This window comes from Apteryx mantelli, chromosome 13, assembly GCF_036417845.1.
Source record: "Apteryx mantelli isolate bAptMan1 chromosome 13, bAptMan1.hap1, whole genome shotgun sequence".
NCBI classification, from domain to species: domain Eukaryota; kingdom Metazoa; phylum Chordata; class Aves; order Apterygiformes; family Apterygidae; genus Apteryx; species Apteryx mantelli.
Window position 1 is genome coordinate 5,951,225 of NC_089990.1, and position 24,208 is coordinate 5,975,432.

At 57.7% G+C, this 24,208-nt stretch overlaps 1 protein-coding gene across 1 annotated transcript in view; it reads right to left on the reverse strand.

Moving 5' to 3' along the window:
* Positions 1-10,134, reverse strand: part of GPC4 (glypican 4) — an 81,131-nt gene extending 70,997 nt beyond the window's left edge. Inside the window, 2 exon segments of the mRNA XM_067304018.1 lie at positions 9,718-9,988; positions 9,991-10,134. Coding sequence (XP_067160119.1) covers positions 9,718-9,988; positions 9,991-10,134 — 415 coding nt within the window.
* Positions 10,135-24,208: the final 14,074 nt, after the last annotated feature.

Consider the following 24,208-nt stretch of genomic DNA (forward strand, 5'->3'; position numbering starts at 1 on the left):
AAACGTAAAGCCTCTCCCTATCACAAACGAATTTCTTTCTAATAGCACCCACTGGAGCTGAGCAAATCTGCCTGCTCTTTCATCTTCCGCAGAGCAAAGTTACCTTTAAAAAAAAAAAAAAAAAGCTTCCTAGTAAAAAGAATACTTCTAGCCAATTGGCTATAAAGACATTCAAACAAGATCCTTGTGTTTTTCGGAGAAGCAAAAACTGCATTTCAGCCCAGTAAAATCCTGGCTCAGCCTTTATATTCCAAGAATGCTGAACCAAAACAGGCTCAGCTCTTTAAAAAGAGAGCCCATAAAGGACAGCATAAAGAAGTAAAAAGTTTGTATTAAAACCCATGTAATCTTTTTTAAAACACCATTATTAGAACCTGTAGCACCAGCCAGCAGTGATTTATCACCGCCTGTCATCGGAGCCGGCAACACAGAGCTTTTTATACTAAATTGTCAGCGCTACCAAGCTAAAGTTCCAACTCATAGTTTCTTGAAGCTGGCCGTTTTTGTCAGCAAATCCCCTGGGCCCCGAGGTATCGGCGAGGAAGGGGCACTGCCACCCTTCCCGAGCTGCTGCCTGCCACGAACGGGGTTTGTTCCCCATGCCTTTTTTTTAACTCGTATTTGCAATGTCCACCATGCCTGTCTTCTCCTCCCCGGCCAACGCCACGTGCAGCCCAGCACCACTCGCCACGGGTACGGCCGTCCCAAAGAGCCTGCCTGCTCCAACACGAATGCTCCCAACTCCGTGTGCTTCAGCCTAAAACGTGGCCCCAGGTCGGGCGGGGGCACTGGGAATGGTGGGACGAGGGGGCCACTTGGCTGGTGGAGGTGTGCGGCCAACAGCAGGCTCCTGCGCTGCTCTCAGTATTGAAATAGCATCCCTGACTGCTGCCGCTGCTCCTCTGCCCCGGAGCGACCATCTCCCCCGGAGGGACCACCTACCCTGCCCCTGGAGCGACCATCTCCCCCAGAGCGGCCACCTACCCCAACATGACCATCTGTCCCGTCGCCCCTGGAGCGACCATCCCCTCTGGAGGGATCATCTCCCCTGCTGCCCTTGGAGCAAACGACCATCTCCCCTGCTGCCCCTGGAGGGACCATCTGCTCCAGCACCACCAGAGCAAGTGACCATGTCCCCCACTGCCCCTGGAGTGACCATCTCCCCGTCTGCCCCAGAGCAAGCACCCATCTCCCCCTGTGCCTCCAAGTAAGCACCCATCTCTCCTTCTGCCCTGGAGCAAGCACCCATCTCCCCCTCTGCCTCCAAGCAAGCGACCATCTCCCCTGCTGCCCTGGAGCAAGTGACCATCTCTCCTTCACCCCTGGAGGGACCATCTTCCCTAGGGCGACCACCTCCCCCTCCGCGCCAGAGCTCACGACCATCTCCCCCGCGCCCCGTGCCCCTTCGGGACGTCCCTGGCTCCAGCGCGCCCGAGCCGTGCCGGCCGGCCGGGGGCTGCAGTTTGGTACCGCCGAGCGCCCGGCGTTCCCAGGCGGGAGGACGTTACGCATCGCTTCGGCGCGGGCCGCAAGGAAAGCCGACGGGCCGCCAAAGCCGCGAGCGCCCTTTCCGAAGCGAGCGTGCCCCGCTGCAGACCCACTTGCACGGGGCGAGCGGTCGGAGCTCCCCGAAAGCAGGCGCCCGACAGCGGGCGCTTCCCGTGGAGCCGTTACGCGCAACCCCCCCAAGTCACCGGCAATTTCTAGAAGAGCCCGACGAACCACAAGAGGTTAAATCTACCGCACGTGACTTTAACTAACCTACCCGTGACCTCCGCGGAGGAACGGCTATTGGATGTTGTGGTTCTGTAGAAACTCAATTACCAAAGCCAATTTCCTATGAGCATTAAAAAAAAAAAAAAAAAAAGAAGAGAAAAAACCCAGCCACGCTGCTGACGACGTGCAAGGGCCACGTATTTTCGCCTCCCGAAAGCTGCAGCCGAGCCGGTACGAGAGCAGTTCCTACTGCCGCAAAAACGTGGAAACCTATTTTAAACGTTTCGCCATTGCTTTGCTCCCGTCTGAATTTGCTCAAAATCCCGACAACTCTCCGCTTCTCAACCGGAGCCGTTGAGAGCCGAGCGGAGCCGAGCCCCTCCGCAGGCCTGCCGCGGGGCAGCGCCCCTCGCCCCGCCACGGAAGCGCCCCGCGCGAGCGAGCCGTCCTCCGCCGCCGCCGGCCGGGTGACCCGCGGGCACGCCAGGCGGGAGGAGGGCAAGCGAACGGATTTCGTCTTTCTGCTCCAAAGATGAACAAAAAAATCGCCGCAGGCGAAACCTCGGCTCCCTCCTCCCCGGCAGCTAACTCGCCGGCTCCGCTCTGCCAGCGCGCCGCTTCCTGGCTAAGCTCCTCGCTCCGTCCAGAAAGACCTAAACGGGAGTAAAATCCCCGGGAAGAAACACGGCATTTGAGTCCGCTGCGCGCGCAGACCGCACGCGACAGGCAGAGAAACGCACGGGGGGCGAAACTTCCGCGAGAAAAGCAAAGGAGCTTCACGAACCGCCGAGGAAAAAACAAAAAAAAGGCTGCAGCAAGCCAGCAAGCAGGTAAGACGGGCTGCAACACCAAACCATGCTCTCTTAATTAAAACCTGCTTGGCAATTAAAGGAATAACAACGCGAGGCCGAGCGGCAGTCTTTGAGGTGCACGAATGGCAGCAAAGAGCGAAATCCGCCTCCGCCGGGCCGCTGGAAGCGCTTGCTGCGGGGAAACCTGGGAGAGCGCGGGATCGTTCAGGGAGCGGGCAGAGGGGGGGAATTTAAGGGTTCTCCCGACGAGCCGTCGCATTGCTAAGCACGAGGGAGAAGGAAGTTATCTTCATAATCTCGAAAGAAAGAGAAAGCGCAAAGAATGCGAGGAATGCGAGGTTATTACCCCGGAGACCGGCACTAGCAACCGGCTCCCGCGCTGCCGCCTTCCCCCGGGAGCCGGGGAGGAGGGGCGCACCCTGACCTTTTTGGCTAGCAAGAATTTCCTTGGGCCCCCCAAAAAAAGCAGAAAAAAAGCGGGGAATTGGTCCCAGGGAGTGGCTCCTCCGCTGGGAGGAGGCGCGGGATGTTACAGCAGGGCAACGCGGGTGCTCTGCCACAGCGCTGCCCAAACTTTCAGGGAGTAGGAGAGATGCAACACTGAGACCGTGCAACTCAACGCACACGTGCGCTTCCACCGTGCGGCGAGCACCCCTGTGCTTAGGACGGGGAAGGGAGGCGAGAGCCGCTCATCCAGCCTCGCAAAGCTCTCGAGAAACGCTGCCAGCCCTTCTCCGTCCACGCGGGTGCTACCATGGTCGGCAGCAGGTTGCACATGGAGAGGACCATCAGGTCGGTGCTAACCACGTATCAACGCCATGGAGCGGGTCGGGACCGCAGACATCAGCATCCCGACACCACCTCTGACACTGGCTGATGGAGAACCAGGCTGTGATAGCTTCGGACCCCTCCAAACCTCCCGCCTGTCCTGTCCTTCCAGGGCAGACACTTCCCACACCTCCACAAAAGGAACGGCTCGGCCAGGATCTGCTCCCACCGGAGCCAGCTCCCACCGCCACCGCTCGCACACAGCAACGACACATTGGTCTGAACTTCTCCTCTTCATCCCGTAGACAGGATGAACACGGAAGCCCACCCCAAGCGCCAGCTCCGGGCGGAGGCAGGGACCGAGGCCAGGCTGCTCCCGCGGCGCCTGCCGCTGCGCCCGCCTCGCTCCGGTGCAGTTTCAGCGAGACCAAAAAGCCTGTTGACATACGAAAGCCACAGAAAATCTCCCTGAAATTACAAAACAGCACTAAAAACACTGTGTAGCCCAGGCCTCCTGCACAGTGTACACACTCCTATTCAGTCTTCTAAAAAACAGCTACGAGTCTAAGGAAACATCTGATAATTAAGGCAATTTTAACAATAGATAATAATTTGACTATGAATTGTATGGAATGTAATGACTGCTTATTCTGGCAGAAAAAACAGTACTTTCTATGAAGTGTCTGCCAAGGAAAATGATACTCCCACTCAGCCTGGACCACGGCGAGCAGTTGCTGTTAACCACACGCTCAGCGCTGCAGTCTGCGAGGACATAATGCGCCGCTGTAGTCGGACAAAACGCCGCGCTGAGGCTCTCGAGAGAGAGAGAGAGAAAGCGGCGGCCCGCACGAGCGGCAGCCGGGGCGACGAGCCGCTCGGAGGCTGTCCCCGGCTCCGCTCGAACGCCACGGCCCCCCGGAGCAGCCGGCGCTCCCCGGGGCGCCCGCGGACGGCGGGCTCGTCGCGCTGTGCCAGCTCCCCCCCTCGCCGTTCCCAGTTGCTAAATGACATTAGAAGCAGCTAAAAATACTTCAAGCGATTTTCTCATTTACTTTTCCATGCGAGCGCTTGCCGCAAGGACGTTCTCCGACGGTTACCTCTCCACCCACAGGCGGTCGGACAATCGCTCTATTAATACATGCTGGGCACGAGCTTGAGAACCCACCCTAGATTTAAGGACTATTGCCTTCAGCGGACTGTGAAAGTCATCGCAGCCGGAGCACGAGGTCCCTGCTGCAGCCGGTGGCCAGGTACTTCCACTCCTTCAAAGGGGCAAGAAATAACTCGGAGGCGAAGAGGACGAGGCACTATCTTGTGCTTCTCGCACTATAATGAGTCCAGGAGCTGTCCCCTGCGAACAGACTTCAACAAGATCAGCAGGGCCAGATGACACAATTCTGGGCAAGATCCAGAAATCGTTTCTCTCTTGGAAGAGGCCACATGGAAGAGAAGCACACGAACTACTAAAAACACATTTGCTCAAGTTTATATATATAAAAAAAAGCAATGCCAACAGAGCAGCTTTCCCCACCGACCGAGAGGGCACACCTGGGTGAGCACCAGCGGCAGCACTCAGGTGACAACTATTACCCGGAGGGCATGAGCAAGCAGCAGACATTTGGGCCCCCCTGCAAAAGTTACTCTGGGCAAAATCCCCTGAGTCCAAAATCACGGGCCAAGTGATTTCCTCTGTCACAATGAACGAACTGCTTTCCATCACTCCCGATGAATAAATGCAGCTGTTTCATTAATTTGGTTTAAATAGAGAGACAAAGACTACACACAGCATCTTTAATAAAGATTGAACATGGAATATTACTGGCTTTTAGCTCCCTGCAAAGGCAGACTCGCTCCGCGCTTTCCAGCGGTGTGTTTCCCATTTGAGTCTGCCTCCAAGCCATCGTGAAATCCACACAAGAAGAAAACAGAACAGCAACGCTCTAGATGGAATGCACTGCGTTTCTGGAGGAAATTCGCAGGTTAACTGATATGCCTTTCACCGACGGGCAAGAAATTCTTTCTTTTTTAAATCAGCGAAAAGAAACATTTATTTCCCACAATTAGGAGGAAAAGGGAAGAAATTTCCATCTATTTCACACCGGAGGGCAAGAAGGAGCCTCGGTTCTAAGAAATGTTGGATTTTTTTGTTTTTAATCACAGACAACTACCAGGGTGTCACAGATGCCACCAGCTCACTTTGCATTTTATTCTGCAACCACACCAGACCAACTGGTTTAAGTGACCACTGCAGATGGTCGCTCCCAGGGAGTTTGCTCTGTCACCACCATGGGCCAGACACGGGGTGCAATAAAGAATAACACTTGCTGGGTAGCATTTGAACTAAGCGAGCGGCAACAGGCTATAGAATAAGATCTTCATGAGACATGTCCTTCACTCAGGAAACTTTAAAGTAAACTTAAAAAACCCCATGCACTTTGTGAAACCTCCACTTCTACAAAAAGAGGTTGGGACTTCCACCAAGCTCCTTCCAAGGTCTACAGAGTTAACAAGCCATCCCTGCCAGGGCTTGGGGAATGACCCGTATCAGAGGCAGAGAAACCCCCTTTGCTGATCCATGCCATGGCATGGAGATGAGACGGGGACTCCCACAGCTGCCCCGAAGGGACGCGCACTGCAAGAGCTGCTGCCACATCCCCACCTGTAGGTCACTACTCCTTCCCGCGTCAGCAACGACAGCCAACTCCTGCAAAGTGAATCCAGACCTAAATCCTCCCGGCTCTCCCGCCGAGCACATGTCCCCGCAGCCTTCCCTCCTCTTGCGCTGCACATCTGACATGACGCAGCCACCTTCATCCCCGCTTTAATGAGGAATTGCTGAAGTTGCAGCCTCTGCTATTATAATGCAGGGAAGGGATGGTGCCCCGGATGAGAAAGGACAGTTTGGGGGCTGATTTTGCCTTCTAAGAGATATGCATGAGAAACACGTGTACTTGGGATGAATCTCCTCCCCAGGCTCCCCGTCCCATCCTCCAGCCCTCAAACTACGCTCCTGTGGTTTGCCTCACCAGCAACGCCATACAAGTGAATTACAGGCTGGCGTGCTCCCCAGACCACCTACTCATTTTTCTATACGATATCAAGAGTCAAAGAAACGGTTCCAAAAACCGACCGCCGCCATCAGACAGACAGCCCTGCACAAATATCGACCTCTCAAGCAACAGCAGCAAGATTGCATCTCACCACCACGATTAGCTCGGAGACACACACGTCACAGGGGTGGAGGTGCACAAGCCGTTAAAGATCGCTCAGATACAATGCAGTGCAGCGGGGCCATAACTTCGGAAACGCTTCCATGCAGAGTTCTGGCAGTAATATCTTTTTACACCACTAACACCTAGTTAACATAAAAAGAAACAATTTCTATATATTCCACACTACAAAGAACACATTATACACCTCTTATCGAGCAAACAATGAGTTGACCAGCTGTGCAATTTTTCCTTCAAGTGGTATTTGTCAGCTTGCTAGAAGGAAAATGACCACTTACATCAGCTAGATATAACCTCTCATTTATGGCTATTCCAATTAGGTTTGAAACCTGGTCTACACCAATCCTAGGTCAAACTCCTAGGTAATTATGGACAAGTAGTAGCCATTTAGCATGAATAAAATAATGATGATACAGATAAAAAGATTGCTGGAATGAACATTTTGTTTCCAAAAAAAAAAAAGGGGGGGGTTGCACACACCTACTTCTTATGAAGAACATAAATATGGCAAAAAAAATCCATGTGAGAAGCTACTACATCATGGAACAACTCCTGCGCACATGGGGTAAGGATGCGTTTCCCATGCTGTCACGCAGCTCAACGCGGGGGCATGTCCATCCACGCCGCCTGGGTGCTTTGCTTTGACAATTCAAGGCCAACAGCTTTGTAGGATCAGTACTCCGTGCTCTGACAGTAAAGAAACGACCACGTCTACAAGAAGAGTAACTAGCCACAACTTTTAGGATACCTTTCTGGAAAGGTGTTAGGAAGTTTCTGCCCTTGCACTGTGATCTAAAGCAACTCTGCAAGAGAATGGGAGAATAAAGCAGAATCTGTGAAGCCTGTACAAGAATCGAAAGAAAAACTAGACGGACTTTGGACTTGAGTTCATGACAATAGCAGCCGTGTTTCTGTACGTTAACCCATCAGCATTACAGCCCCAGATTTCCGCCTGTTCAACACTCTCCAATCTGTTCTTCGCCAACACGTTTTAGCGAGCGGAGCGGCGCTACCAAGCAGCGAGCACCAGCTTCCACAACCACGCCAGTGTGAAACAAGCCAAAGCACACACCTCTTCCCTCGCACACGTTCATCTGGTTCTCACTGATCAGCCAAGATCATTTTCAATTCACTTTTCGTATTGCCCTTGCGAATGAAAACACATCACTATCACCTAAAACACGAACTGAAATCCAAGGTTTGTCCAACAAAAACCTTTTGCCTTTGTGTCAGACCTAGCCCCAGCCTCGCATGCTATCAAAGGCTGAGATTCCCACCAAGGTAGTGGCATAACACTTTGCCATTTCCCTGTAATCAGCGATCACTGGGACCTCCCTTAGTCACGTCCTCAATCCCTATGAGGTCCCGGTGAAAGCGATGGTAGGTGAAGCCTGGCATGCTCAGAAAGTTCAAAATCAGAGCAGGATCAGCCGTTAACATCCATTGCATACAACAGCCGAGCAGCAAGAGGGGAGATTGTGAGCCTTTAAACAAGAAACACCCCAAAACTACAGCTATTTACAGGAATCACAAAAATGCAGCAGGTATAGCACCCTACTCAAGGTTTAATTTTAAATGTAATTGCACGTGCGGGTCACTACATTTAAAGCTTTACACAATATACCTCCTTTAAAGACTTCTGAGATCCTCTCTGAAATAGCCTTCAGAGTAGGATGACATTTAAAATGAAACTTTGCAAGACCTGTTGCTTTCCAAGCGAGGCCAGGCACGGAGACTTCCCTCACCCTTGGAACAGCAGCATAACCTAGCTGATATTTTCAGCGAGCGTGTCATTCCAGAAAGCCCCTCTTTTGTTAAATAATCTTACCTTGCTCATCACATTTCTCTGATCCCTTATTTCAAAAGCACAGGGTCAAACTGACAACAGCTTTAGAGCCTCAAATGGAGGTCCCGTCAGCATGATCTATTCCCGACATCCTCCAAAGCACACCAAGTCATCTTAAATAACAACATATAAAATAAAGACTAGGTCAAACCTTCCAGATACCAGGCGTACGAGGAAGCCTGCACATATCCTGATACTATGCTGATGAGGGCTGGACTCAAATCAAACACAAGCTTATTTATTAGAGACCATTTTAGGAAGCAGGGAGGGTGAAGGGGAAAGAGTATTTTAACTGCAAGCAGTCAGACGTTTCTCATTAAAATATTTCTTGGAGAAGTAAACGGACCCTCAATTTTATTCAAAGAGATGTAGGCTAAACGCATATCATTAGTCTGACAATATAAAAGTGCAACCGACTGAAATCATTTTAGTTTTGCCAGTGAAAGGGATAATGTATGCATATCTGGAGGGCACACCAATGGTAAAGATTACCCCAGCTCCTATATTAGCAGTCTAAAGGTATTTACTCGGGGTCTGTCTGTGTTGTGACAGTGTCCCAGACTGAAATGAATGCCTCTAACACTCCACATTTTTGAGCCATTCAGTCATGCATTTTTGTTATTGTTGAAAGTAGTGCGAAATTGCAGTGCATGAGCTGGAGTCCTTGGTGGTCTCCGAGGATTCCAGCTAAAAAGGCACTTCCTTTGTTCCGCGGAGAATGCGGTCCAGTAGGTCATTCAGAAGGGGAAATAAAAGCAGCAGCCCTGGGAGGGAGATGAAGGATGAGACAAAAAGAATAAAATGTTTTGGGTGTGAGCACATTAGCTACCATTTCCTACTGCTGCCGACGGCGAGCACTCCTGTCCCCAGGATGCGCAAGTATCTCGGGACAAACGTGAAGAAGAAGAAGAAGAAGAAGAAAAGAAAAATCGTTTCTCTGTCACTTGGCCCGCAGGCGGCCGGGGCGGGCAGGCGGCCGGGGCGAGCGGGCGCCGCCGGGGCAGCGCCGGGCCCGCGTCGCCCCGCGGGGCAAAGGCGGCCCAAGGGCGGGCAGGCAGCGCCCGGCCCGCGCGGGGCAACGCGGCGCGCCGCGGGCGGAGCGGGGGAGCCGGCAACAGGCGCGGGGCCGCCCCGCCGGGGAGCCGCGGGGCCGCGCCGGGCGCCCCGAGCCGAGCCCGGGAGCCGAGCCGCGGCTCTCCGCGGAGCCGAGCCGAGCCGCGCCGGGGCAGCGGAGCTCCGCTGCGGGGCGGCCGCGCCGAGCCCCGGGGAGCCGCGGGGAGCCCCGCCGAGCCCCGCCGAGCCCCGCCGAGCCGGGCGCGCACAAAGGCGGCGAGCCGCCACTCACCGCTGATCTCGTGGCTGGGCGCCTCGCTCTGGCTGAAGCCCTTGGCGGCGTAGAGCCTCCTCACTTCGGAGCAACTTTTGGCGCGGGGCTCGGCGGCCAGCAGCAGCGGCAGGCTGAGGGCGGCTAAAGTGCAGGCGAGGGGCGGCAGGCAGCCGCGCCGCCGCGGCATGGTGCGGGCGGGCAGGGGCCGCGGCCGGGGCCGGGGCCGGGGCCGGGCCGGGCCGGGCCGGGCGAGCGCGCCCCGAGGCCGGAGCCGGCGCTGCGCTGCGCCGCGCCTGCCCCGCCGCGCCGTGCAGGAGCCGCGCCCGGTGCCGCGCGCCCCGCTCCGCTCGGCTCCGCTCGGCTGCAGCTGCAGCTCCGCTCCGCTGGCCCGGCGTGCGGCGGCGCTCTGCAAACTTGGCCCGGCAGGAAGCACATGGGGTGGTGGAGGAGGAGGAGGAGGAGGAGGGAGGCGGGGAGGGCGGCAGCCAAGCAGGATCGCGCAGGGCCGGGACAAGCCTCTGCAGCCCCCGGGAAAATCAGGAGCCGGGATCCGCCCGCCCGGCGAGGCGGAGCGGAGCCCGCGGCTGCCGCCCCCCGGCGCGGCCGCCCCCTCGGCGGGGCGCGCCCGGCTCCGCTCCGCGCTGCGCTGCGCCGCGCTCGGCGCCCCGGGGCCCCGCAGCGAGCCCCGTGCGGCCGCGGTGCTCCGGGAGCCCCGGCTGGGCCGGGGACTGGCTTGTCCCCCCAGCCCCTCGCCTGCGAGCAAGGCTGGAGCCGGCGTCTGCACATCCCCGGGCCCCCGGGAGCTCCCGTCCGGCGTCCGCACTCGTGTCCATCGCTGGCTCCAAAATGCCCCAAAACGGAAAGCGAAATTTCTTGCTGTGGACTAGAAACGGCACGGTTGGCTATTTTTCTTTAACTCGAGCTGTGAGTGTTTCAGCTCTGCTCCAGGTTTAATAGACTCAGTAAGCTGATAAATTCTGACATCTCTGTGGCAGGTTCGCACTATGTGCATGAAAGACTCGTAAAAACTGACTGCTTTTTTCACTGATCCTTCTTCTGTTTCCGAGAGTTTGGGAGGACAGAGGCCTTGTGAGCACAGACACTGAAGTGCTCTGGACGCTCGTCCTCCCTCGTACTCCAGCCCTGCGAGCAGACGCAGGCATAAATGTAAACAAGCGAGTACATCTGCCCGCACGCGTGCTGCCAGCAGGGCTGGGTGGCAGGGGCAGCCCCTGGACAGGCACCAGCAGTTTGTGTCCATGACATTACCGCTGGCTTCTGTTTACTGAAAAACGTGAAAATAGTATGTGCTATTGCAAGACAGGCACTATCATAATTTCATTGTGCTCTAACGTCATGTAAAGGGTGATATGATCTGCTTAAACACAGCCTACGATGTTCTCCTAACACAAGCTAATAATCACCCTCAAACAGAGGGTGTCTAAAAGGACCAGAGGATGAGGGAGCTCAGTTCTCCTGCAGCAACACCAATACCGTAGAGCTCCGAGATCCCCCGGTGAAACCACATGCACCCACTATTACCCCTGGAAAAATGACGCTTTCCTGTGTGTGATATTTACAGCACTATGTATTGCAGCAAGACAAGCAAACTTCCTCTGTCACCTGGAGCGAGTCCGGCAGGGCCCTGACGCACAAATGGCTCGGCGCTGGTTGGAGACAGGCTCGCCCCGGCTGTCCCACGCTGCGGCAGCGTGGTGGGAGCAGGCCCTCGAGGTCGGGCCGGTCCTGGTGGCGGTGCCGGCGGGGGAACCCGTGCGGGGCTGCTCTCCCTGCTGTCGGGGCAGAGCAGGCGCTGCCCCAGCAAGGCTCGGGAGGGCAGGCTGCAGCCGCTCATCTCTGCACCGTGAGCAGAGGAGACCACGGCACAAGCGGCAGCTTGGATTTTCTTTTTTTTTTGCCAAAAAGGTGGAGCGGCCCTTGCATCTGAAAAGGCTGGCAAGCACCAGACTGTGTGTCCTCTGCGTGCTGGCTCTTTCCTGCTTGCTGTGCAGTGTCTGGCGTGATGAAGTCTTGGTCTGTGCTAAAATGTGGCAGTGCCACCTCAGTGCTAATAATACACATGCCAGTCTGGCCAGCTGCAGCGCCCGGTGTGTCTTTGCTCAGTGCCTGCAAAGCCTGTGCCTCAGCACGGCCCCAAAGGGGTGGATTGCCCCATTGCAAGGCAACGACCTGGTGATAGCATCATTTAAAAAAGAAATGTGCGGCAGTTTACATTTCAATATGCTCGTTTATTATACTTATTTCTCTCTCTGCAACATTGGGAAAAGACACAGACTGAAACAACAGCAAAGGAAACTGCCAGCTTCCCCCCCTGCCCTTGCTTTTAAGCTTTTGTTAGTGAAATGCAATGCCTGTGAAAGGTTACAAGACGGAGGAAAAGGCCCTCTATTCATTCCCCTGGCTAGAGCCACTCAGACAGCAAAAGCCTGGCCACACTGCCCTACCGGTGACTTCTGGTGGGAACAAGATGCTCCTTCAGCCCCGAGCTTTTCAGGAGCGAAGCCTGCAGCTCCCTGGAGCGACGTGTGGCCCCTGGGGCAGCGCAGGCTGCTGTAATCAAGGAATCACAGGGAAAACGGGCAAGTCATGTCAGCGCAGCCGGCCTCGGGGATAACAGCAATGGGGAGGCTGCGGCTGGGGTTGGGGCTTCCTCCCGGCAGGGACCAGGCACGCCGAGCTTCCACGTCCCCCGGCCAGCGCGTGAAACGGGCCGAGCCGTTTCAGGGAGGCAAAGCAGGGTCGTGCTTTATCAGGGCTTAAAATTCTCCAGGGCTGAGGGATCCCCTGGCGGGAGCACAGACCCTTTCCCCTTCGGACAAGGGGGAAAAACCGTGGTTTGGGCGCGCAAGCCCAGGGACGCTCGCCCCGCCGTCCGCCGGAGCGGCTCGCGCTCGCCTCATGAGACAAACCAGGCCATAAGTTCTCATGAAGTTATAAAGTGTCCTAAGAGAGAATAATCCTTTAGGATCTGGCCCTGCAATGTATGACTGAGTTCTGGTTTTCAAAGCGCTACCTCACCCTCCCAGCCTTTATTTGAAGAGACAATGTGAATTTTAAAGAGAACTCAGCAGGGAGCACTGCATTTTTTATTCCAAAGCGAGAGAGAAAACGAGAGTGAGAAAGTCTGTGGGGTTAGAGACAGCTTGCCATTTGTTGTTTCTCATAATCCCATACCTCGGCAGGATTTAAGAAACCTCCTGAAAAACACGGAGGGTTTTGTCGAATACTTGATCAAGTAGTTAAATCAAAGGCTGCAGCAAAACAATGGGACTGCCTGAAATTTTTCATGAAAAAACCTCTTTTATTTTGTTAAGGAATGGAAAAGTAGCCTCTCTCAAAAAGGAAATTTTTCACTGAAATTTTCCACCTCCCCAGTGCGTTCTCACTTCTGGCGGGACCTCCCAGCCCCCTCTCCCCAGCCTTCTCAAGCCATTCCCCTTCCCCACGTCGCTCTGTTTCCCAGGAGAAAGGAAAGGGGGAGAAAAGCAGAGGGGAAACTCGCATTTTAGTTTTAAATGCCGAGGGGGTTTTGCCTCCTTCTCGCGCCTCCTTCTTGCCTCCCCCAAATCTCTTCCCCCCCCCCCGCCTCCATTAGTACGTTTGCCACCCGGCTCAGTGTTTCTTTTCCAGCCTAGAAAATAACTCTGTGGCCTGCCACGATGGAAACCGAGGGGCCCGAGCGGCCGCTCTCGGCGGTGGCCTCCCCCGGCACGGGCGCCCCGATGCTCCCCAGGAGAGACAGCCGGTCAGAGGTGCTGAGCCCATGCTGCCTGCAGGGTTTTCGGGGTAGTTTTGGCTCTGCCCGCCCCGAAAGCTGGCTGCAAGTCTCCTCCGTTCCCCGGGGGGAGGCTGAACCTCTGCCCCACCAGCGGTCCGGGCGCACCTGGGCTTGGGGAAAGCCTGGCTCCAGCTGCTGGCTCAGCCCCAAGGCGAGGGGACATCATCCGCCTTGCGTCTGCAAGGAGCCTCTTCCAGCGTGTGCCACGGGCCTGGCACAGCTCGGCATTTCGAATTTCCATCGTCTCATCTAGTGGAAAAGCGGCAGCCCTGCCAGCTTTGCAGAGAGAAGAAGGCATAGGGAAGGAGAAGCCAGAGGAGACCTGGGTGCTCCACGGTTGCTGTTCGCCTCCCTCCAGTTTGTCGTGGCTTCTCTCGAACCTCGTGTTGAAGGTCCAACTCGCTCCTCCTGCCCAGGAGCCACCGATGGGTGCTGCGCAGAGGCTTCAGCCGCTCCGCAAAGTTGTGTCAGGTTGGTTAAAACCACTTTGACTCCGCTCTAGCTGAATTAGTACAAACCCTTCATGGAGGTGCAGTTAAATCAATATAAATCTTATCGGTACCATCTAAGTTCACATCGGTAATATAGCAGCTTAAGGTAAAAACCAATACAAATGATTCCCCTGTGCGCGGGATTCACAGGATTGATTTTAAGCTCAGGCTGGTTGGAGGGGTGCAGTATACCGGCACGACAAACCTTGGGAGCTGAGGAGGACCCCGTTCCTGCCTAATGGCGCTAATTAGGTCTAAAACCCCCACTAGGGTTCTATCAGGACTTCAGCCGCCTGTTCATTACGGTTCTGGTCTTGGCCAGCCGTCTGCCCCAGTCGCTTGTCAGGGAATTTAATGGGGGTTGTGCTCAGATAAAGATTTCGGATGGAGCCCTGCAGGAAAACCTGGCTGAATGCAGTGCCGGAGCTGCCTGTCATTAAGGGGTGATTAAATCTCAGGCTCTGGCAGGAAACCCCAGGCCACGAGGAGGTTAGGAAGTGTGGAAAGGGACCTGGACAGGCGCGTCTTCCCTGCTGCAGCTCCTCGGCAGGAGATGGCTCGCTGTGAACCCGAACCGGGCGCCTCGGCGCTCCTGCCGCCGGGGAGCCGGGCCGGAACGAGAGGGACTCCAGCGGCAACGGTCTCCTTTGGTAAAACCCCAAATACCATGGATTCAGAGGGTGTTTAATCCAGGGGATCAGCACACGGGTGGGGGGTCTGCACCTCCCAGCGCAACACGGGCTGCAGCACGGTGGCAAAGCCGGGCGCTGCCGGCTCCGAACGGGCCTGCAAAGCGGGAGGTTTGTGGGGCGGCCTCGGGGACCAGCTCCGTTTCGGGGAGGGCAGGAGTTCGTCCCCCCCGTCGGCAATGCAAGGTGCATCGGAGCCCCGTCCCCGCACACGGCGTGGAGGAGACGGCAGCATGCAGCTTCGAAGGGCACGGGAAGGCGCTCGCTTGCACGGCTTGTCGTGCCGGCGCTTCCCAGCTCGCCCCAAAACGACTGCGTGGCAGATGGCTCTGACGCACAGCACGCTCACACCCGGCAGATAAAAATACTCCCCAGCAGATTCCCAGCGAGCGACCGTCAGTCACTGCCACGGCAGAGCCAGCGCTGGCGCGCTCCGCTCCCCGCGCTCCCGCGCCACCTGCCACGCTGAGCAGGGGGGGTCCCGGGGCTCCCCCAGGCGTCCCGAGCTGTGCTTGTAGCAGGCGTCACTGCTTGGGCTGGGTTTTTTTCTCCCTTTTAAGTGTTCCTCCGGGATTTGCTCTGGGTGGGCGCTTCCAGGGCAAGGGCAGCGCACGGTTCGCCCGGGCCACCAGCAAGGCTGTGGGAGGCAGCAAGAGCTCCTGGAGACTCCGCGTGCATCCGGACCTCCGCGCCGGCCACAGGGGGCGAGTCATTAACAAGGAGCTTTGGGGGGGCTGTGATTAATGACCGCTGAGAAAATATCCAGCAAGAACAAAAGGAATGAAGAGGGTAACTTGCCCAGAGATAAATCCACACGAACCAGGGAGAAGCTGGTGCATCGCTCACGCCGGGCCAGCCAGCAGAGCAGTGGCTCCACCTGGGCCAAGCGCTCCCTCCTGCCCGTTTGGGGCAGTCTCACCTGCTGAATGCATGTTGTCCTGGTCCATAGATGAGCACATCGCTCACCTAACGGGTTCGCAAAACCCCGGAGTCGCAGTGAAGAGGTCTGGAAAGGGTTGCAGACACCTGATCACCCACTCTGGCCTGGCAGGACCTACCTCGAGCTGGCCCCTGCCCGGTCTCAAAATCCCTCCTCGACGAAGCTGTCCCGGCTGCCGACTCGGCGTCTTATCGCGCAGAAGCATTTCTTAACCTGAGCCGCCCCAGCCACGCTCCCAGCCTGTTACTTCTTTCTCCTGTCCAGGGAGAAAAATATATTCCCCTTCTTTCGGCAGAGCCCAGACCCCCCCCCCGTACTTTTGTGTCCTCCTGATCAGCTCCACTGCCGCGACGACTTTCCCTGCCCCCTTCCCCAAATCCGCCTCTTGCCCCTTCGCCTTTGCAGCCCGTAATGGCTGGGACACGCTGGGCCAAAGGCCTGCAGCGGCTGGCCGGAGCGGGAAGCGGTGGGGTTTCTTCTGCGCCCCCCAGGCACGGGGGGCAGCCGCGGGCGGAGGGGTCCGCACGCGCGGGAGGTGCTGCCCCGCGGGTTGGGCAGCGGGAAACGGGGTGAGCTAAAAATCGCAGCCGCGCCAAGCGCGCGACGCATGGGCACCCTGCGCATCCCACCCCCCCGGCCCGGCCCGCGAGCGCGCGGCGTCTCGCTCCATCCCGCCCCCCGGCCGCGCGTGGCTGCGCGGTGCTGCCGGCAGCCCTTCTCGCCGTCGTCCTTCCCGTCCCCCTCCGCTCTCGCCCCGCACCCCCCGCGGCTGAAAGTTTGCAGATGAAAACATGCGAGTTGTGACTTGCGGGCAGCGAGTCGGGGCCTGCGAGGAAAGCGGAGAGGGAGGCGGCGCGGGGGGACGGGACGGGACGGGACGGAGCGATCTGCTCCGAGTGCCAGCGATTGTTTCTATCCTTTCCAGATGAAGGGAAAAGATCACGTTATTTGCTCGGCGTAGAGTTCCAGATTTTCAGGAATGAAACCCGAGAGCGGCGTGTCAGCGGGCCGGCGCGAGGGCCGCGCTGGATGCCGGCCTTTGTGCTCCAGCGCGGAGGGCTGGCGAGGCCGGTACGCTCGGCTGCTGGAAAAAAAGGCCCCATTCTCACGCGCTGAAGCGGTGGCATTAGATATCAGCCGGATAATGGCCCCGGTGCCTATCCCGGTTCCTGCTCCCAGCAGAACGGCCCCAGGCAGCCGGCTTTGATGTGCTCGGTTATTTGCCTTTTCTTCTCGCGGATGATATTTTTAACCGATATTGCGGTTCGGGCGTAGATTGGGGAGGAAAAAAATGAACGTCATCTTGCTGCAGTAGCTGATCGGGAGGGGAAAGGGGAAAAAAAAACCACCCAGCCATTTGTTACCCTGCGGGGTGACATTTCCTGCTGTAAATCACGGGGGACGCCGCGGGCTCCCAGCCGGAGGGCGACCGGCCCGGCGGTGCGAGGGGCTGTACGCGGCCCCGAGGGGCTGCGCGCGAGCTGGAGGGCAGCAGCGGGCCGCGACGAGCGAGAGAGCAAGGGGAAAAACCACGCAGCAACCTTCAGTCTTAACAGCCAGGCAGAAGTTCCCAGTGGAAAATTTCATTCTGACTCACGACATCTTTGTTTAAGCCGAGAAAGCGCAGCATCGGGTACCTGCACGCACGCTCCTTTTCCGCGACCCGGGCCTGAGAGCGTCGCTGAGCTCTCGCAATTTAGGTTTCACAATACCTCACCTGAGTGCCCAGCACTTGAAAGTGTTGTCTCAGCTCTTTAAAAGGGTTTTTTTGGTTCCCCTTGGTCCCGCAGCTGCAGTGGGAAAGCTGAAAACTCACATGCAAGACATGCAAAACCGCACGGCGAGAATGCAACTCCCGATTAATTATTTCTTAACTTAAAAGTTCTTTGAAACGCGATTTGGCTTCTAAGGCAGGCCTGCGCCGCCTCGGAGCCGCACTCATCCGTCAGCTTCCGCGCTGCCACGCTGCCGATAGCGGGACGTTTACAGCGACGCTGGCTCCTCCGGGCGGGATTTTCCAACGCCCGTAAGCGTTGGGCGCACACGTCCCAGAGCCCCGGCCGCGCTCCCGCGTCGGCGCCTGCCCCTGCCTCAGTCACCGCCTTTGCAAACCGGCCGACTTCCCCCCGCCCGGCAGCGGCAGCACCCCCTGCTCCGGCGTCGCTCCCACCGGCACAACGGCTGCCGCTCTGCGACCAGCGCGCGCAGCTCCAGGCGGCTGCCGCCGGCACCAGCCTCGCTTCGTTATCGTGCCACCTTCCTGCTAATTGGCGGCTTTGGGGCTGTCGGAAGGTGCCAGACCCGAGCAGGAGCCAGGCGGGCCGGTGCCCAAGCCCGGAGCAGGCCCCCATCCCGGCCGGGCTTCGCCCTCGCTCACGCAGGGCAACGCTTGCAAGCGACTCAGTGAAAAAATATATATTTAAATGAACATTTCTGTTAGCCTGGAAATCGGTGCCGGTAGGTGTCTGCACGGGGCCGGTTCCCCCATGCAAGGGCTGATCAGAAAGCGCGCCCTGAAAAACGACAAGGGGAGAAGCGTTAGCACTAGTGACACCCAGGAATGCCAGCAAATTAGTTTTTATTTAACACTTTGGCTAACTGCGGATACTTAGAATGGCCCAAAGCGCCGCTGCCTGCGTCGATCCCTGGGCCCAGCGCTCCCAGGGGCGAGCGGCGCCTGCGTGCCGGGCCGGGGTGCCGAGGGTGCCGCGAGCCAGCGGAGAAGAAACCCTCTGCGGTTGTCCCAGCCGGCCGCCTTCAAACCTGCACCGCTTGGACCAAGAGCTTCAGCTTTTTAGCTATTGCTGCCTGTGGGATCCCGCGCCTGGAAACGGCGCCCGCCGGCGCAGAAGCAGGGCGAGGGCGTTTCTAGCCCTTCTCCCCCCGCCGGGTTCCCCAGCAGCAGCGGAAAGGCTGGTGGGGGCTTAAAGAGGAGCAGGAGCGAGGTCCCCCCCAAAACAGCTCCTGGTCTGGCCGCCGAGCCTCCCGCAGCCCTGGAGAGCGTCTGCACTGCTGCCTCATCCGGAGCCGCCGGCAGAACGAGACGTGGAGCAAACAGCGGCGCCTTAGTCCAAACGTCAAGCAATGGGGTGTAAAGTAGGTGGTAAAACCTCTCCCAGGCCCATCTTAGCGGCGTTGGTTCGGGAAATCCACTTACCTGGCGGGCAGCGGGCAGAGGCACATGAGGCCCTTGAATCATTCACCTAGAAATTGGATTAGTAGATCAAAATCACGATAACCAGGCGCTGGTGAAAAAGAGCTGTCAGAGGTGGCTTCTGGCAGCCCATCATGCAGTAGCATCAATCAGTCTCCTAAATAATAATAATAATAGTAGTAATAAAGTGTATCCTGGCTGAAATGATCATGTTTTAAATGCTGGAAAAGAAAGTTTCGGGCGGGCAGTGCCAGAGCTGCGCAGCGCTTTCGGCGGGGGTGCAGGACCAGCAGGGCTTTGCTGCTGCCCCCGCGCCTGCTCGCCCTCGAACCGCGCTCGACCCTCCGGGGCTCCCCCCTCCCGACGACATAAACCGCCAGCAGCGAAAGCCTTCGGCCTCGCAATGCGGCGACGGCGGGAGGTCGGGCGAGAGCTTCCCCTCGAACGCCGCCGCAGACGCCGGGGCTGGGCAACCGGCAGCAGCAGGTTCCCTCTGCTTCTGCGCCCCCCCCCTTTCTTTTTTTTGCGGTCGCACATTTGGTGTCTGCAGGACGCTTTCGGTAAACACGGCGCAGCTCATATAGCGCTAAGCAAAGCAGCATGCAAATCCCGCAGCCCCACGCGCAGTCCGCAGACGTGTGACGTTTAGAAGGTGCAAAACCCGCGTCTGTATTTACTCTTCTGCCGGCCGATGCGCGGCTGCTGCACGTTCGTCCGCAGGCTGCGGCACGCCGCTGCCCGCGCCGCTCCCTCCGGTTTCCCAGCCAGTCCTTCTGCCTCGGCACCGCTGCTGGCGGGAAGCGAGCGCTACGCTGATGGGCTCCTCTCCTCCAAGCAGCCCTGCAGCGCGCACCGCTCGGAGCAGCCTGCGGAAGCGCCGCGTTCCCATGGAAAAGTGGCCTCAGCCCTGCCGGGGACGAGACCCGGAGCGGGCACGGCCACGAGGTTTAATCGCCAGCTGCTCAGTGCTGCGGCGAGGTGTTTGCCTTCCCCTGCTCCAAAATAACCCAATGGGAAAGGTGGGAAGCGAATCACAGTTTTCCCACCGCCGTCCAGCCCTGCAGCGGTGGCTCCAAGGGGGCCGGCTCGTGGCGCGGGTTCGGAGCTGAAGCCGTGGCTTTCCTCCCCTGCGCCCTTCGAAGGGGTGTTGTGAAGGGGTCCCCGTTTCCCACCCCAGACCTCGGCTCTCCCTCACTCTCTGCAGGAGCATCTCCAGGTGGCGAAAGAGCAGGGAAAGCCTGGGACCCCCCAGCAACCCAGCTCGCGTGGGAGCCGGCTGGTTCTTCCCCACTCGGAACAATCCTGCAAAAATTCCCGTGCCAACAACCAGGCCCCCAGGCCAGGAGCAGCTGCAGGCAGCGGGCGATTTGCAGAGCCGTCAGCTACCGAAATGCAACAGCTGGGCCCGAACTCGTGGAGGGAAAGGAAAGGTGCATGGAGCAAAGGCACGAGGCACTGCAAAGCCGGGGAGGGCAGAGGGACGGAGCAGCCGGATGGCCTGGGAGAGCCACCGGGATGCTCGGAGGGCAGAGCAGGAGACGCCAGCGGCTCGCTGCCGGGGTGCGCTCCCACCTCCAGGGAGAGGCGCCCCAGGAAGGCTCCCACTGCGTCCGACGGCACGCTGCAAAGCGCCAACCGGCTTCCCGACACAGCGCTTGCGCCGCGCGAGGCTGGGGCCGAGCGTCAGCCGGATCCGCGGGAAGCAGCGACGGGCCGGCCGGCTCGCGCGCTGCTGACTCTGCCACGGCGCTCACGGCTGCGAGAAGGCAGAGCCCTTGCGAAGGCGCGGAAAGTCCTCCCGCTGCTGGAACGAAGCTCCGATCGGCTGCACTTGTCAAGCATCCCGAAGGCACGCGGCTCTTCGCTTTATGATCGTCTAACACACTCGGTGGCAGATCGCTGCACGAGACAGCGACTGCGAGGAAGATGTAAATTAATCCACTCCTTCCTCCCATATGGTCGACTTTAGAGAATGATTCATGTAATAAAACTCATCTTGTTTCTATTGCAATGGCAAATTTGCTTTATCCTCTTTCTAACGGCTCCCTTAGGACCCAGAACAATAGCCCAAAATAATGAATCCCAAGGATGCCGCTCGTGCTGCTCCCAGCGCAGCCCTGACGTTCGGCATCGCGCTGCAGGTGCTTCTGCCGAGGGCGAGTCCCCGCAGGGCATCGGCGATCTCCCCGGCACGCGGGACGACTCGCCCTCTCCAGGCCTCGCCCGGAGGGGATGGAGGTAAGTCTAGCGGCATCCTTGCGGGGCTGATAGGAAAAATTCTGCCCAGATGCAATGTTAGCCAAAGGAAAAAAAAAAAGAAGGATTGAAAAGGGAAGGTTTCTGTTTTTCCAGAATTTTTTTCTACTTTTCTAGGGTCCCGCTTGCATAACCACCATGCAATTCCCAGAAACTCCCAGGTAATCCTGCCCATCCTCAGCACTGCTCCATGCACCGCGCCACCCAGCCTCCCGCTGCCAAGGAGACGCTGGAGCAAAACGTGTCTTCGGCAATGATCCCGGGGTCTGGGACTCTGCACCCTGACGCCTCGCTGGTCCGGGTTATTAGCTCACCTGAAACAACACAGCCAACACCGGCCTCCGAGACCGGCATGAGATAAGCGTGGCGCAAGAAGGGAAGCAGATGCATGAGACCTGGCATCCAAGGAGCAGCTCTGGGGCTGGTCTGCGGGCGAAATAACCGTGCCGACGTTTTGACCGATAACACGAATCGCAGGAGCCTTCCCCAGACGGGCTGGACACAACGGAAGGATTGTGTTTATCAGGCCAGACGGCCCCTGCATGGCTGCTCCGACCTGGCTTCAACCACATGCAAAGGGCATGCTCCTTGCACAGAGAAGCTGGCGTCAGCCGGGTAATTCTTCCAGTGCTGTAACTTGATAAGAAGCAGAAATTAAGGAAAGAGCTGCTGGCCAAACGTACGGCGCAGCCCCCTCACGGCCATCACTCATTCATTACCGAATCGGTGTCCACCCTTGGACTCGCCCTGACCCCTTGGCAATTACCCAGGCCAATTAGCACCTTTGCGCCTCGGTCAGAGAACATCTGCCTGGTCCATGCTGGCCCTCAGGACAAGGAACGTCTGATGGGAACACCTTCAAGGGCTCTACGGGCCACCTTGGTTTCAGTGCTCAGCTTGGTCTTTCTCTGGGACACGGCAAGGTGGGTGGGATGAGAAGGTCCTTTGCAGGTGATGCCTCCAGAGGCTGGTGACACCTGCGTGAGAGCTCATCTTTCCTTGCCCTCCTGTTTTTAAAAGGGCATCAGTCTCCCCGGGAGCAGAACAGCGAAGAACCGGCCGGTCGTGCATTTGGCACAATAAATATTTACTTGGAGCAAGGCAAGGCCCTGCCAGCAGGATTGCAAGGACGCAAGACAGCACCGCACCTTGGTGGGTTGGAAATAACGTCCCTCCTCTCCGACGTGGTCCTGGGAGGCTGCATGCATCCGGCAGCCTCGTGGAGCAGGCCGGTCTCAAACCCGTTAGCCCAACGGGACGCCCTGCCGCGGCACTGGCCGGGCTGAGCGTCCGCGCCGGCTCCCGCGCTCGGGGGACGGTTATCGCGGAGCCGCTGTCGGGCCACAGCGGTCACTCACGCCGCCCGTCTGGGTCTGGCACCCTGTACCAAGCGCTGGGTCGCTCTCCGGGTTTCAGATCAGCGGCGTGAGTCATTTACGCCACCACCCTCCCTCCCCGTCGGTTCTTTTTTCAGAAAACATTGTTTTCCCTGCAAACGGGAACAAATACACCCAGCACGAGGAATTCCGCTAGATAAAGTCCAGATGACAAGTTCGCAGGCAGCACTGTCAGCTGCCGAGGTCCAGCTTCGAGAGGCATCGTCCAGCGCTCACCGTAAACAACGGGGGCAACGAAGCGCCCGGCAGAGCTCCCGCCGGCGCGAGATGCCGGCGCTCCCCAGCGAACCGGCTTCGCGCCGCGGGAAAGGTCAGCGCCGTAATCCGCATCCCGGTGGAATGTACACAGATGTCACTCTCCCGCACATCTGCAATTAAACAGCCTCGTGCCTCGCTCTCCGCCCGGTGTTTATTTTCCCGTTTGCTAACACGGCGGACGGCAGTATAACATGACACTGAAGGGATGCAGGCTGCTGCAGCGATGGGTGCAGGGGGGTTCGGTGACTGGCCTGCAGGGAGCTGAACTTGCAGGGCGGCTCTGCCCCGATGCCACTCAGATCCAGCAGTGGTTTCCCTTGGGGGATGTGCCGAGTCCGTCTGCATCCTCTGACCTACGAGTATCAGAAATAACGCCGAGGAAAACCCCACAGCACCATGTATTTTTTCCTCACGCCTTTTCCAGCTGTAGCCCCGGCGCTGGGAGCGTTTGCAAGGCGGCGACGGGTGTTTCCGCCGACGACGCTTGCGGTGCGGCGTCATTAACGGAGCAACGAAGGCTATGGGAAACGGCGCTTTGCAGCCCAGAAGGCACGGCCGTGCACTTCAGATCCTAGCGCGCGCGCCGCAAAACAACACGAAGATGTTTATTTTCACAGGGATACAATGTTTGACAAAATAAACCGTATTTGATTAATACCGACTGCTTTTCTGTTTGCTGCATGCCGTAAATTCACTGACTGTATAAACATGCCAGGACCGCTTCATCTGCCTATATCAAAATTTCAGTTACCTCATCTCCGGGGAATGTCCTTCAGCAACATTTCGACAAGCTTATTTAGTCGGGTGTTTTTTGTTTTGTTTTGTTTTATGCTTTTACTTCTAAGGTCTCCCACGAACCCGCAGCAGGCTGGAGCCCGCTGCCTGCTCTGCCCAAAGCCCACCGCCTCCCCTCGCGCCGAGCCTCGCACCCTCGCGCCACCCCTCATCCTTTCGGGAAAGTCTCCCGCGGGCAGGGAGGGGTTTTGTTTCCCTGCGCAGCCCTGCAGCCGCCGCTCCCGGCCACGGCACACGCCCTGGGATCGCGGGCTAAAACGACGGATAAAGCGCAAGGATGGTTTTTAATTCTGGTGACGCCAGGCAGAGTCACCCGCAGCTAAGGAGCTGTCGCTGCCGGTGTTAAAAAGCGCTGGGTTTCTGGGAACCGATGCCCGATTCTGGGGCTAATGACTCATAACCTGGTAAAACTTTAGCAGCGTTTGTCAATCATTAAGCTGCAGCGCAGCTGAGAAGGGCAGGAGAACCGCCGTCAGCGAAGCCAAGGGTTCGGGAACCAAACCTGATGTTCCTGAGACGATTTTGCTTAGGTGAGACGTCCTTTAGGACGTGTCCTTTGACCGTGCAACCGTCCGCGCCCCAGCAGGTCCCACCACGGAAGGGACAGCCGGTGACCACCCCTTGGATGACCCCAATCCACCGCAGCAAGGGGCAGGCTGGGCGAGCCCGGCACCGGCTTCTAGCAGCCCAAAGAGGTCGGAGCGTGATGTCTCCACGTTCAACGTGGCGC